This window comes from Melanotaenia boesemani, chromosome 8 (assembly GCF_017639745.1).
Source record: "Melanotaenia boesemani isolate fMelBoe1 chromosome 8, fMelBoe1.pri, whole genome shotgun sequence".
Taxonomy (NCBI): domain Eukaryota; kingdom Metazoa; phylum Chordata; class Actinopteri; order Atheriniformes; family Melanotaeniidae; genus Melanotaenia; species Melanotaenia boesemani.
The window spans coordinates 17,299,726-17,315,130 of NC_055689.1; the positions used below are offsets into that span (position 1 = coordinate 17,299,726).

A 15,405-nucleotide genomic window follows, 5' to 3' on the forward strand; every position below is an offset into this window, starting at 1 on the left:
TCTGCACGGCCGCGCACGCTCGCAAACACTCACACATGCGCGCGTACTCTCACGCGTACACTGCTCTTGCTGCTTTACTTGCTCTCTCTTATTCCCTGTGGCCTCGCCCTCCAGCTTGCAGAAGGAATCGCACATGCCATCTTTTGATGTAACAGCAACAAGCATGCACGCAAACAATGTTCAGCTTTTCGGTTTCATCAGCATGGGACAGTCAGTGAAAGAAGAGAAGTGCATTTAGATTTTTATGACGAGAATTTCTTTCTTTCTTATGTGGGAATTGCAGATCTTTCAACACTTTTATATCACTCCAGGCCATCTCACATTTTGAAAGCTTTGGAGCCTCACACTTGTTACAGAACAACCAAAGCAGACATTTTTACCCAGACCTGCGTCTTTGCTGTGATTGCAGTTTGTTACAGACAGCTGTGAGAGGAAGTGTGTGAGCATGTAGGTTCTTAGCACCAGCAGTTGTAGCCTCACCTCTTGTGGCATCTAAAGCATCTAAAGGTAACTTGATTTGATTTTGTTCACCCAAGAAAATATAACCTCTCACTCCTTTAAAAAAAAAAAAGAAAAAAAGGATAACTGGGAGAGTTTTTCGGCATATGCATCTTTTTCATCAACACCTTGGCGCTGCCTGGCTCATTGTGACGGCCTTATCTCTGCGGAGCCTTTTGGAAAGTTTCCATGTCTTGCCATGCATGATTTCATGGGTTCAGAAAGCAGTGTACTTTATACTGATGTTGAAAGAAAGAAAAAAAGAAAGAAAGAAAGAAAGAAAGAAAGAAAGAAAGAAAAAAGAAAGAAAGAAAGAAAGAAAGAAAGAAAGAAAGAAAAAAGAAAGAAAGAAAGAAAGAAAGAAGTTCTCACACCAAACTGGGTGTTTTAGTGGTTTGTCAATGGCAGCCCCCATTGGCCCCACTCATGACTGTATGGGGGTGAAGAACAAACACTTTACCAGATTACACAGTCATTCCTTGCCCAAACACCAACCTGTGCTGCTGTGTGGAACATTTGTCAGGTGGCTGGTGTTAATTTGAGGCCCTTTGGGTGACTGTAAAACTATCCAAAGATGGAAGTAAAGCAATTTGAACGTAAGTGATGGTGTTGTGACCTTGTTCAGTTTGAGACAATGGAGAAGGCGCCACTAGGAATAGTGTCACTCTTTACTGCTGAGCTGTTATATCCATCATCACTGTTTACATGACATCTGAATGATTAACATAAGGGTTTGAAGTAATTCCAAATCATAAAGACTCTAGCTCATATATACCATATAGTGTATCTTAAGGGAAGCGGAAAAGCATAATGATAGGATGTTCTCAATTTAGCCTACAACTTAATACTGTGAGGAAAAGAAAGTTTATGTAATGCTGAAACATTAAAAATAGATTATTTTTAAATGTATGTATCCATTTGACTATAGACAAGAATGCTGCTGTTATACATAAATACATAAGCAAAGGTTTATGCAATTTAATGTAGTAATAACAATATCTAATGTAACAGTATTTATTAAAAAAAAAAGAAACATAAAATAGCACAACACTAAGTGTGTATAAAAAGTGTCAGTGACCAAGATGATCTTTCCGTGAGCCTTCCACAACTTGTTACTACATATCGGATTGGTTTTTTCTGCTGTAAATGTCACAACGTGAACAATCCTTTCAAAGATGGGCAGACTTGAATATGTTGTTGGCACTGAGCAGCCTGTTTCTCCACTTTGCTGGAACTGGTTCTCCTGAACTGGGTTGTGTTGTGTTGAGTGGTAGAGGGAAACAGGCAGCTGGAAATGGGAGCTAATGTGGAATGTGAGGAATTGGGTTGTGTGGTAGGGGGCCCCTTCAAGCCTAACAAACTCAGGGAGGTCCAAGGCCTGGTCTGGAGGCCTTGGATAAATAAACCATCTGAGATGACCATGCTCTGTGCAGATATCTGCCATCACACCTCACTGGCCTCCAAACACAAACCCTTGGTCCCTCCTTCCCCTCTACGTGTCCTTTGTCCCATGTGTTCTCTTTCTCCACTTCCTCTCTTTATCCTCCTCTCCTACTTTTCTGTTTGGATCTTTTTTTTTTTATCCTGACACCTTCATCTCCTCTGTTTCTGCCATCCTTCTCTTCCCTCTCCCTTCATCCCCCTATCGCCATTCCTCCATTTCATCTTTCCCCAGTGACCCTATCCATCTAGCCGTTCATCCACGCATGGCTTGCTGTCCGTCCGAGGTTCTGGATGTGCTATAGGCAGAGCTATGGAACAGCTCTGGCACTCAGCCGTCTCACAGCAGCAGGGTTGCTGACTGTTCAGGCCCAGAAAAGGTTTATTTTTTAACACAGAGGCTGGGAGACAGCTCATGACTGTACTTCTTCTTTTCCTCTCACAAGGAACAAGAGAAGGTGAGGAGGAGGTTTCATAATTAGAGAAGTTTTTTTCTCATAGCCTGCATAAAAGTTAGAACAACAATGATCCTCCAAGGAAATTAACTATAGGCAATAACTGTAAGAAATGAAGAGTGGACTTTTTATTTATTTTTTTTACTCAAAGCAAGACTGAAATAAGTATCATTAATGATTCCACATGGCAATTTACTGGAAAAAAATCTCTAAGAATTTGTAAAAAAAAAAATAGTCAGACTTTGAGGTCACACCATCACATGACAACAGAGGAAGTATTTTCTAGATAAATATATTCTTTTCATAATTATCCAACAAAATATTTGGTTGTGGGTAAGTTGAGAGAAAGCATGTCAGAAAAACAGTTTACACATTTTTCACATCTATTGCTTAATTTAAACTATAAAAAAGTAATCCGATATATTGTTGGGAAACCTCATTGCAAGGTTCGTCAACTTCACATGTTTTCCCAGATAACAGTGAAAAGGCAAAAAGTTGTTCAGAGGCTGAGGGAGGCTTTTTGCATTGAGCACCTCTGTCAGAGTCTGAGCAGAGTCGAAGCTGCCACCCACAGCCTCACACAAGATTAATTATGATAATGCATTTCTTTTTCCCCTTTGTCATAGTAATGAATGGTTGCCTTTCTGGAGCAAAACACACAGAACACATAGAGAGACAGAAACACACATTTCTTTAAGTCTTTGTTTGTGCAGTTGTAACAGAGGTATTGTCAGATGCAACTAGCAGGTGGTAATGCAAACTTAGACCTGCGGCTTTAAAAGAAAGCACAGAGCTGTGAGACTCTTGCTTGTGAGGTTCTAGTATATATATATATATATATATATATATATATATATATATAAACTTAGAGACAGCAACCTGCCATCTTTGCTAGATCCTAACAAAAATTGAAATAGGGGAATTTTATGGGGGCGTGATTGCAGTTTAAGTATAAAAAGAAAAAGGGTTATTGGAATGTTTAAGATAGAAAAAAATCTTTTGTATGATTTTAATGAACCCATGTCTTGCTATTTTCACCTAAACCCTTCAACTAATAAGATTAGAAAGCTGTGGGTGTAAAGCAGGTCAATCTTTTGCTTCTTACTGTGATTCTACTGGAAAAGTTTTGATCCCAATCAACCACCCACTCAATGTTAAGTTAATTAGCAAGGGAGGGCTCTGTATTGACAGACAGCAATATCTGGCTTTGTGAGTGTGTGTGTGTGTTTCTATGGCATGCCACCAAGCTTGTTATCCCATACTAGATCGGTGTCCTCACACACAGTCTTTGTTGGCCAAGTAACATAAGCAACTGAAGCTTGTAAAAAGGGTATTTGTGTGTGTGTGTTTGTGTATTCAGACATTTTTGGTTAGAGATGGGGTGGTTTAGGTGTGGACAAGTGTCCATGTATCTGTGTGTGTTTCGTGGTGGTGGAGGTGGGGAGGTGCTAGCATCTTGAAAGGTAGTGTGTGGAAAAAAAAGGGAGGGAGGAAATTCATTTGTGGTCGAAGAACACAGAAGACAAATTGAGGAAGTGTTGTGCTAATGTGTAGGGGTCAGCAGCAAACACACGCAGGTTTCTGACTGACTGCCACTTGGGTGGCCTGCTTGCTCTGTGTGTGTGTGTCTCCTGCTCACCCACAATCAGCCCTGAAGCAATGAAGCCACCCATCTACTCAGGCACCGCTCACCCCCCCACCAACCCAGAGCTCAAACTCGACCCCACCTCTCTGAGCATCTGGGTATGTCTGTATATTACATTTGTCTCTTATATCTGTCTTGCGTGATGTACTTTTATTAATTTTTACACACACACACACACACACATATATATATATATTTATATTCATTCCCTGCTTTGGGGTTAAGCAGCAACAAGAACAAGAGGTGTCTCAGAAATCAACAAGTGTGAAGTCAATCAACAGTTTTTCTCTTCTTACCTTACTGGGTTGTTAAATACATCTAATTTCACATGGCCTCACAGAAATGCTTGTTCCAGTTAAAGCAGTGTACTTCATGTGCTTTGTTGCAAAGTCTCATAAGAAGAGGATGTCTTACATACAATTTTACACAATTCCCCCCATATCCAACATTTGGTGTCTTTGGAAATTTCATTGATGGCTGGTTTAACCCCTGCCTAAAAGATTTTAGAGTTCTTTGTTCTTTCCCACTGAAAGAAAGAAAAAAAAAAAAAAAACCATACTCATTGCTCATTTTCTGCCTTGAACATGTGTTGTTTGGTTAATCCTAAGTCCTTGTCTCACTTCATAAATCAGAACGGAAGACGATCAAACTCCTCTCCTCCAGCTAAATCAAACTTATTCAACAGACTTTACTTTGGACAGTTTTCATCACAACATCTGTAGAAAGTAGTTCCAGTAAAAGCAATTTCTAGTCATGCAGTACTTTTTAGATTATCAGTTTCTTGAAAAAGGCACATAGTACATATTGAAAACTTAAATATTGAGTTGGAAGTTTTAAATTGTTTATTATAATTCTTTTGGGTTACACATTTCCTTTCATGTGTGTTGTGTTCTGGCGATGACCAACACTGGACCTTTAAAATTGAAACCGACTCCTTTTAACAAGATTTAGGAAAACATGCTCTTTAGTTGGTTAATTTGGGTGAACTGCCCCTTTAATCTGCCAATCATTTAGCTGTATTTCATTAATTTGCAGTTTTTAAGGCACTAGAGAGCCATCATAATCTTTCCCAACCATTTTTAAGTTGCTAGAAATCAAATGCCATGCTGTAGATGTCTCTATGATTCACTCTGCAAACTTACACAAAAAAGTGCACATTTAACATGCAATAATCATACATAAACACACACTGCGCCCGACAAGGAAGTCAGCTTTGGGTGAGTTAAATCATTAGTTTATATTTCAGACTTGTGCCACCAAAAAAATGTACAACCACAAATGATCCACTGAACAATCTGAGCATGAAAATGTTTTATTTTACAGATCATCTCTTTTCTCACTGGTGCTACATGAATTTGTTTGGGATGCATAATTGTTCCAAAAAAAGAGGAATTGAGCTTACAGAGCCGAAGATCACTGGACACGTGAACATCTGATCTATGTCCTAACACTAGATCTCCACATCTGCAAATGTGTACATTATCTGTGCACATGCATGCTTGTACCCGCACACAGAGGTGGTAGAGGTTTTCTGATACAAGATTAACAGTTGTCACACACAAAGTTAAGACGTGCACACAAGCAGACACGTGTATGTGCTTGGGGGTGGGTTCAGTCATGGTGGCGTATTGAAGGGACTCTGTGGTCTTTGTACAAATATACAAACTTCTACTCAAACACGCCCGGCTGCCAGATCTCATCATGTGGTTGAAAAGAGAGGTCAGAGTGGAACATTACTAAAAAAGGGTCAACACAACCAAGGCAAAAAGCACAAAGTAAATCTTAACTGTTAGTTTTTTGGGTTTTTTTTTTCTTGTCTTCGAAGCTCAGGTAACAAATATGGTCTTTATCTGCCACATTCGGTTACTGTTAAAATGGCAGGAAGTGGGGACAAGTTAAACAAATCTATAGTAATAATTAAATTACGACACAGATCTTTAAATTATAAAAAGATGGAGTCCATGGAGTGAATGAAATGTATACGAGTGATGTAAAACCAACCGGAACTATAACTGAAAAAAATAATGTGGGGTTATAATCATTGTTTCTACTTTCTCTAGTTTGATAGAAAACAAAGAACGTATAACAGTGATTACTAAATGTGTAATAGTAGCTGAACACAGGGGCTGCGAAAAAGCACTGAACCATCAAGTATCTCAGTCAATGGTTTAAGGTCACTACTACAGTAAACACAGAAATTAAAACAATGCTGTAGTGCAACCTTTCAGTAGATTTTGTTTTGGTTTTCTTACATTTTCTACCCTGTAGACAGCTCAGTCATTTGGGAAATGTCCTTGGGCAAAACACTGAACCACACATTGCCCTCTGATATATTCATGTGTGAGTGACTGTAAAGTAGAAGTGTAGCATATTATGTCTATTCATCCATTTACTACACAACAGTTACAAGCCACCGATACAGAATATGCTCGTCTTTACGATGTAAGTTTTGTAAATCGTCTTTTAAAGAGTGAAACTGTAACCTGTTGCCTGTTAGAAAGTTAAATCAGTTTTATTCTCATTGTAAACTCATTAAACTTCTTTTTAAAGCCCTTCAAAACATGCACTGGCAATTAGCAATAGCTTTAAATGCTACAATATGTTGCCTTGGATAGTTGTTCAGGTTTCTAGGTTTTCTTTCCCTATCAGATAAAAAAAAAACTAAAAATAAAAAAAATAAAAAAATAAATTAAATTAAGAAAAAAATAACCCTTTGATGAAAATCACGTTAAATAAAATTCAATGTATCACAAATATCTTTAATAAGTGTTAGAGGACTGAAACATTATTTGGGGTTATTTTCATTCTGGACCTCATACTATTTAAGAAAGTATAGCCTACTTCATTTTAACTAATCAAAATATCTAGCAACCTATAATACTGTATAACGATGACATAGTTTAAGTACGTATCAGATGGATAACGCATCGCGTTCTACAGATGCTTCACATAATCAGGCCACAAGAGATACTAAATGACTCCAGCGAGACCACAGACACAAGAGGAAATAGAGGACAGTAAATCACACATGTACAAAGCATCCCTGCAGACATCCCTGTCCTCATCTCCTGCCTTCATGACTAAAACTTCAAACCTGTAATTTTAGAAAAACTCCAGACGGAATGCAATAAATCTTGACAGCAAAGAGCAAAAAGGGGAAGACGAGGAGAAAAAAAAAAAAAAAAAAAAAGAAAGAAAAGCATCAGGCACAAGTCAGTTTCCTCCTCTGCTGTGTTCGTGAGTCTGTGTGAGGGTGGGGTGTCAGTTAACTGATACAGGATCGAGCTGGGTGGTCCAGGGCCTACACATACACCATTTTTGTGTACAAATAAACCTAACCTCCATGCCATTGTGGTCACCCCTCCCACTGCTTTTTCTCTTTTTCTCTGGTCCTCACAGCTGCACAGCGTGCATGTGTAAACACCTACGAACATTCAAACATGTGTGAGCCCGTGCTCCTCCCTCTGGAATGGGGTAAACTGAGTCAACAGTACTGCTATTAGGAGACGGTAATGATATGATAATAGCTAGTGTGGTGACATGATTGCTAAGATCTTCTTGATACTGTCAATCAAAATACTCCCATCAAAAGGAAGACACCACTTACTGTTATCTTTATTGCGTAAAAGTAATTTTAAGAAGGAGACATAAACAAAAACACCAACACACCGATTCATGAGACGCAGAAAACTTGCCTTTATTTGGACAAAGAAGAAGAAGGGGGGGGGGAAAAAAGCCTGTAAGGGAGAACTGTTGAGCAGTGTCCGGGCTTCTGATTGGTCTGTCAGCTGGGAAAGTAGTTGTCCTCTGGGTCTTGCTGCTCGCAGGTCAGTTAATAAGGTGATGTTTCTCCTTGCTTGTAAAAGCTAGATCTCCATCAGCTGGTCTGTTCCAACGATGACCTCGTTAGTTCGCTCAGCTGAAAAGACGAATGAAGACAAAAAGACAGATGACACTAACCACACACTTTGCATGTCCACCTCTGGCGATTTCCACAGTTAAAAACTGTTCTCAATTCAGTCTGCTGGTTAAACTACATCTTTTAATCATGCTAGTACAAGGTGGAAATGTGTGCTGTTATTTATTTTTTAATGGAATTAACCCCAACTATGTTTATTAAATTATCTTTTTAACTTAATATGTATAGCTTTTTGATGTGTTTGAATGATACTTTCAAGCCAGATATACTTCAGGTGGTGATTATGTGTAAGTATTAAAATGTTAATGGATTAAAAAACATCTGCGTGAGGTAAAAAAAAGTGTCACCTAGACTTGAGTTCTTTGGTTCAAAATGTAGGCTAATTATTAAACTTGATTTAACATTGCACTTCATGTTCATTTGTTCATCTTCATTTGCTGCTTACCTTCAGTCACTGTTTGGTTTAAGGTAAAAAAAAGAAAGGAAGGAAATACTTTACTTTTTTTCTGAACTTCTCATGAGACTGAGCTTAATGTGACAGTTTCCTGTCATTAAAATTGCTTGCCAGGCTGTCTAAATGTCATTCAGACCATTGTAATTACAAATACAAAACTTACAACTTTATTAACTGATGCCAATACTGTCACATCTCATGCCAATTTTGATACAATAATAAAATTGATAGAAAACTATGACTACTTGGCAGTGAAGGAATCCAAGGGGCAACAACATGAATATTAACCGTGTAACCATGCATTGTAAGTGTTAGTGGGTCACCCTGACTGATCCATTGAACCTTAAAAAAAGAAAGAAGATAGCAGTAAAAACTGAGGTTGACTTTTTTTTTTTCACCATTTTAACCCAAAAAGTAGCTTAGCAGGAGAAGCACAGTCACAACTCATCGGATCCATCCTCTCTCACCCTCCATCTTTGAGTACCGGTACAGATCCAAAGCAAACGATGGCAGACTGCAATGTTCCATCCACACAGACAGGTTTTAGTGTGAAGGAATCTCTTGCTCAGAATAAGCTTATCCACTGTTGTGTGGTGGGGAGGACAAATGGAGCGTGGGATGCAAAAGAAGGAAGGAGATGAGGGGACTGGCTGGAGAGAAAGGGAGGAAAGCTTACTCTGCTAGAGCCAGATGGTTAGTCTGAAATGTACAAAATAATACGTTTTGATGTGTTTCTGCTGGGACAGTGACACTGTGCACAAAGGAACTCTGGTGTGTTGACAAGAACACGGGATTGTTTTGCATCTAGGCAAACATAGGTGTGATTTTAATGTAACCAGACTGAATCATGAGAAAACAACATCTTAAACACTCAATGGCGCTGAAAGATAGCTTTGTCTCTCTCTTTGAATGCAGGTATTTGCCAAAGACAAGAAGGGAGGGATATATCTTTTCAACATCAACACCTGATGGAGCACTGTGACTCTAACATGTGTGTAAGGCTGTCAGGGTGGTCTTTAGCTGCTAACGGCCTCAGTGGTCGAGTGTGTGCGTGATGACTTTAGTAGTCAGATAGTCAGCTAATATTGTTGTTCTGAAGTAGATATCAGTAATTTTTTTGGATACCTTCCAAAACTTTCAAATTAATGATAAAAATACTGTATTAATCAGTATTTATTATTATGTGCTTAATAATTCAAAGAGATTTGTTAATGTCTTCCCTGTTTCCTTTATCTTTTTAGTCTGATATTTTTTATACTTGCTTAATTTTCTGTTGCCAAACTGGTATTGGTCCATGTGAATATTGGTATTTATTGTGCAAATGATACTGTCATCAGAGGAAAAGCCAGCATTTTTGGGATATTTGAAGGAGTTTGATATACAATAAATATAACAGACAAAGACAAAAATTCCCAGTTTGTGTGTGACTAATTTATATTATATACACAAGATAAATATTAAGAAGAAACAACACACACTGGCAGAACTTAAGTCTATTAGTGGACTTTGTCGGCTGTAATATGCATGTAAAATGCAACAGGACTTCAAATTTCCAGAGTTTAATGACATAATGAAACAAATGTTCAATTAGAAAAAATATACTGCTAAAAAAAAAAAAAAAAAAAAGAAGAAGCTGTAGCTAGTTCATTTTTGTTGCCGATTATTCATGCAGTAGATGCTCCAAAAGAGGCCTCAACTGTTTCATTTTAAGACGATTTTAGCTCAAATTCAAACTGTTGTTACTTAGAGCACCCTGTTGTTCAGTCAATTAGGCTGCTCAGTCTGGTAGCAGAGCTCGGTCCTTCTTTCTTGCTTATGTCTGAGTGTGTGTGTGTCTGTGTGTGTGTGGATGTGGCTGCAGGCTGCCGCTGTTAAATTCCGGGTGGTCCTGTTCTGGCCTTGCTCTCTAACCTCTCCATCAATGTGACACACACATACACACGCACACATGCACACACCCACAACTAATGTTGGGGACAAGAGGATTAAGGAAATAAAAAAAAAAAAAAAACTGACAAATCAGACTTTAGAATGAAGAAACTTTCCTAGTTGGCTCAAACGCTTGGCACTTCTGAACAGATACCACACACACACACACACACACACACACACACACACACACACACACACACACACACATTAACGCCTTATCTTAGTCAGCCACAGAGAAGCACTGGGGGTTAATGAAACTATAGCAACAAAAAAGCCTGAGAATTACAATTGTTTATGTGGAAAATAGTTGTACCAGTAGTTATTTCGTCCATTTTGTGCTTTTATGTCCCCCCTCCAATACAGCGATCCGGATCACCCATAAATTGCAATCACTTGTTCCATATTCTATTTCTGACATTTCCTGAAAATGTCATTAAAATCCATCAACAGCTTTTTGAGTTATGTTGCTAACAGACAGACAGACAAACCAATGCCGCCCAATACATAACCTCTCGTTGGTTTAAAGTCAATTAGTTAAAAAAAAAAAACAAAAAAAAAATTATATATATATAGTGACAATATGGACATTTATCTTTTGGTAGACACAGTTAACAGATAGCAACTCAGTAACAACATAAGATAGCTTCACTGTTAAGTTGCTCAGTTGTTCTTCAGGTAAAAGCTGCTCAAATGACCTCACTTCCAAAGATTATAACTCCTTAATTTAAATGTTCTGACATTACATGTGCTAATGGTTTCAAGATCAGCAAAATCCAATATTCAGATAGATATTCAGAACTAATTTTTAATGTATGTGTGTGTTTGTGTGCGTGCTTATATTTACGAATTTCACCTTCTGGCTCGATCCGTTGTCCATTTCCCACCAGGCAATATTTAAGGTCAGCTCCTCTGCCAATTACTGCATTACTGCAGATCACGCTTCCCTGGATGTTACACCTGGAAATCACACACACATACAAACTCTATGAATTAGGTATGTGTTGTGTACATATGTACATATGTGTGTGTATGTGTACATTCATGTCTACTGGACACTAAACTTCCACATTTTGAGGTGCCGTTTATGTGCTGAGGAAAGTGAGCATTAACAGATTAGCACTCCGTCAGGTAGTGTGAAGAAAAGTGAAACCAGATGTGTTCGGTTAGAAGAAACAAAAATGTATGCAGACTTTTGGTTCTGCATGGCACAACTGGTCATATCTGAACTGGTTTACAGTGCTGTATAAGGTTTCTAAATGGTTACTTTGTGGAACTTTTCTTATTTCATACCACACACCAAATATAAGTCATCACACTGAACATGTGAAGTTTCTGCCAGTCGAAAATAACTATTCCTTCAATGAGGAGGCAAGACAGTGACTCATTAGTGTCAAAACATCATTTTCATTTTGGGCCCTCAAGTACAAACACAAACACGTAGGCATGTACACACACCAGAGAACATTCATCCAAAGCCTTCCACAGCTGGCTGCTTTCAGTGCAAACACAGTGGACAGAGTGCCACATCAAAAATCCACACACCTGCACTGAAAATGCTGAAATATCCAATCAACTGAACTTAATGACATGACATTAGCATTTACATGAGGTAACAACAACAGCCTATGTTGTGTGTGTTACCACTTTGTTGGCCCTGTGCTGCAGTCCCACCTGAACTGGCAGTGCCAACCCACTGTGCACGCTCATATTCAGCCAAACCATCACCATAAAATACTTGGAGAGACACACAGACGGTCTTGTGTGTCCGGCGTTGACAAACCGTGAAGGGTGTGTGAGTGCGAGTGTTGTGTGTAGGATAGAGAATGTGTGTGTGTATTTGAAGATCTTGGTGAGTCCAATGGAGAGCACAAGTTGGTCTTGCCCAGGCAGTGACGCACACATACTTGGCCCTCCATACCTCACACACAAACAGGTTTGTATAGGCTCATTCTGTTCAGGTGGTTAGGGCCTGGAGGGAGAGGGAGAAAAGTGTGTGTGTGTCTGTGTGTGTGTTTAAGGGACTGCCTAGGAGGTGGTGGTGGTAGTTGGTGATGGGAGATTACAAGATTCGGAGTTTTGTAACATTAGAGAGAAGGAAAGACCACCAAAGAAGCCTCAGAGCTGAAACATCACTAATTACTAACACCAGGACTCCTCCTTGTCACGACCCCCCCCCCCCCCCCCATTCTACCTCTCTATCACACAAACACACACATACACAAACACATGCACACAACAACCCCCACCTCCTGTGCCAACCCCCCTATAAAGTTGACCCCTACTATCCCCCTTCCCAAACACGCAGTGCTTTGTCAACAAGCTCTGGTCAGCTTCAAACAAAGAAAGCAGAAATGCAAGGGGTTTCTGCGACATGGCTGGGGTCTGCTAATCCCCTCATACTGGCTCTTTCTTTCCTTCTTTCTCCTTCCTTCTTATGTCCTCAAAGCAAGAAAAGAAAGAATTGCAATTTCTTTCTTGTGTGCTAGCTTGCCTTCCCTTCGCTTCTTTCTTCCCTTCTTCTGTCTCTCTCATTCTTTCATGGCTTTGTGTGTGCACCTACATGAGCATGATGAGGGTCCCCATGCTGGCTGGCTGGGGTCCCTGAAAGGCTTAAAAAGGGATGGCAAAAGACAGAAAAAGAAGTAGACAGCGTTGAGGCCTTGATGAAAAGAAAAGAGAGGGAGGAGTAAGAAACTGAGATAAAAAAGAAAAGGAACTTGCGAATGAGTGCATTAAAGTCCAAACTTGAGGCCAAAATGAGTCTCTTTCCACTAAAATTGCTGGCGAAGACACTGAACAGTTCAATCGTCATGCTAATTCTACAGTAGCTGCTCTTGCTCTCTGCATGAGCTGTCTTTGTTGCAACAAGTCAATCAGTTCTCGCTACTTTAACTACTGGCTAAAGGTGAGTTTTGTGTGAAAATGTTGTCACATTTATTTTGCTCTTCTTGTTTGCTTCCAATGTTATTTTTTTAAAGATAATTACAATATCTTATAGGCTCTATTTCCTCAGCTGAGTTGCATTGGGAGACATTGCCAGATTCAAGTTTACAACTTAATTTAGCAAAAATCATTTGATCTAAAATGCTGATTTCTGAATGAAATGTCACAATTTAAGCTAAGTGATGATTATACAGACAACTCCAAAAACAGGAAACAATGAGAAAAATGGATGTAGCAGCTGAACTTGTCTTTTTGCTGTATGTACGACCGTTTGCAAGTTATTTGCATTGCAGCTAATTATTCTTTTGTTTTTATTTACTAGTATATGGTTTTAAGGATTTTAAAGATAAATGTGACCTAGGTGGTTAAAAAAAAGCTGAGGAAGAAATGAATTAGTTATTTTGTTAAGAAGTAAGATTGTTTCCTCTTGTATCAAATACAAAGAACATTGGGAATACATGAACACACAAAATATTGCAAAGCCAGTAATTTAACTTCTTAAGAGTTTTCTCTGAAAGCCTGGACTTTCTCTGTCAATCCAATGGTATTCCAAAAACTTAACCAGAGGGAAACTGAGTATAGTTGAGTAAATTAGGGGATAAATGGAATTATATGGATGTTGTGTTTCACTTCAGCAGCACTAAATGTGTTCGGAGCTGGTCATTGGCTGGTTGCACACCAATAGATGCTTTGTTAACACAGTGATCCCTATTTGACCTCAGAGAGCATAGAACACAAAACCTGCAACGCCGCCTGTCATCGCACAAACACGTACACAAGAATCTGCATTAGAACACCTAGAAAATTCAATGAAAAGCAATGCAGTGAATGAGGTACAAGGGATGCCACTACTTTCATATGGAAAAAAAGAAACTGTCAACAGATGAAGAGGAGAAGATACTAAGTTTAGGATCTATTGCCGACAATAAATACTAATGCAAAATGTAAACCCTTGTAAAAACAAGGACATCTGAACAGAGATTAAAGGGGTTTTTTTAAGGCAACATAAAGAGTGATTTTTAAATGCAAATATTTTCTTACTAACCACTGCTATGCCACCCAGAATGCATGTGAAAACTGGTTACAGAGCAGTTTATTCATAAACATGCCTTCAAGGAAAATTTTTCTTGTTTGTTTGTTTTTGTAGGGTGCCAAAGCAGCTGAAAGAACATGTCCCGAACAAGCGTGTACAGATGTTGGTGCTCTTACCCTTCCTCAATAGTAACCCCATGCATGATGATGGAGTTGGCGACTTTGACCTTCTCTTTTACGGTGGTGGCGCTTCCGATAGTGGATCTTTTTATGGAAGTCTTATCTGCTATATGACACTGAGCGCCAATGATACTGTCTGATCCCATCTGAGGATAGAACGTAAACGATAACATCACTAACAAATACAACAAAACGTACACGTTTTTTTAATTTTCACACAGAGATGGTGCAAAATAAGATAACTGGGATTTACAGAAAGAAGATTTCAGACTTAGGGGGGGTTACACTTACCTGACATCTCTCAGAAATATCAGCAGATGGATGGACTGCTGGCTCCTCAAACAGTTTTGGGGCCTAGTCATGAGAAAAAAAGTGAGGAATGATACATAAAAGCACACAGAATAACAAAACGACTCATTTACAAACTGAAAGATTGAAAAAGTCGTCTGTTGCAAAAGAGCCATTAAACTAACATCTATCCAAGCATGTAAATCTTAGTAAGGATGTTTTTTCTGTTATAACTGTTGTTTCTAAGGTAAAGATGGAGCTCTTGTGAGAAGTAAAGTCAGCAGCAGACAGAATTACGAGCGCTGAGAAGATGAAAACTACAAATGCAGAAAAGGCAGACATAACATAGCAAAAAAAAAAAAAAGTATTCACATGTATGCAAGCATTAAAACAGAAAAGTGTCCCTCAGTGCCTCACCAGTCGATTTGCCTCTATGTAAGCAGCCAAAGTGTTGACGCGGTAGCAGAGGCCCTGGTCCATAATGTGAACATAACAACGCAGCTTTCCCCCATGGTAAGCCTCACTCATATCACCATGATGGTCATTCCAACATGAGCGCTTCTGGGCCAGGAGGAGGAGGCACTCATCCTGTGATGAGACGAAGAGCTCTAAAAAGTGC

At 39.1% G+C, this 15,405-nt stretch overlaps 1 protein-coding gene across 2 annotated transcripts in view; it reads right to left on the minus strand.

The window, feature by feature from the left end:
- Window positions 1-7,710: 7,710 nt before the first annotated feature.
- Window positions 7,711-15,405, minus strand: part of eif2b3 (eukaryotic translation initiation factor 2B, subunit 3 gamma) — a 34,705-nt gene continuing 27,010 nt past the window's right edge. For both annotated transcript variants that reach the window (XM_041992962.1, XM_041992963.1), the window contains exons 8-12: window positions 15,204-15,394; window positions 14,790-14,852; window positions 14,496-14,644; window positions 11,197-11,300; window positions 7,711-7,957 (exon numbers count right to left, since the gene is read on the minus strand). In XM_041992962.1, coding sequence (XP_041848896.1) covers window positions 7,905-7,957; window positions 11,197-11,300; window positions 14,496-14,644; window positions 14,790-14,852; window positions 15,204-15,394 — 560 coding nt within the window. In that variant the 3' untranslated portion in view covers window positions 7,711-7,904. The remainder of the gene's footprint in view (window positions 7,958-11,196; window positions 11,301-14,495; window positions 14,645-14,789; window positions 14,853-15,203; window positions 15,395-15,405) is intronic.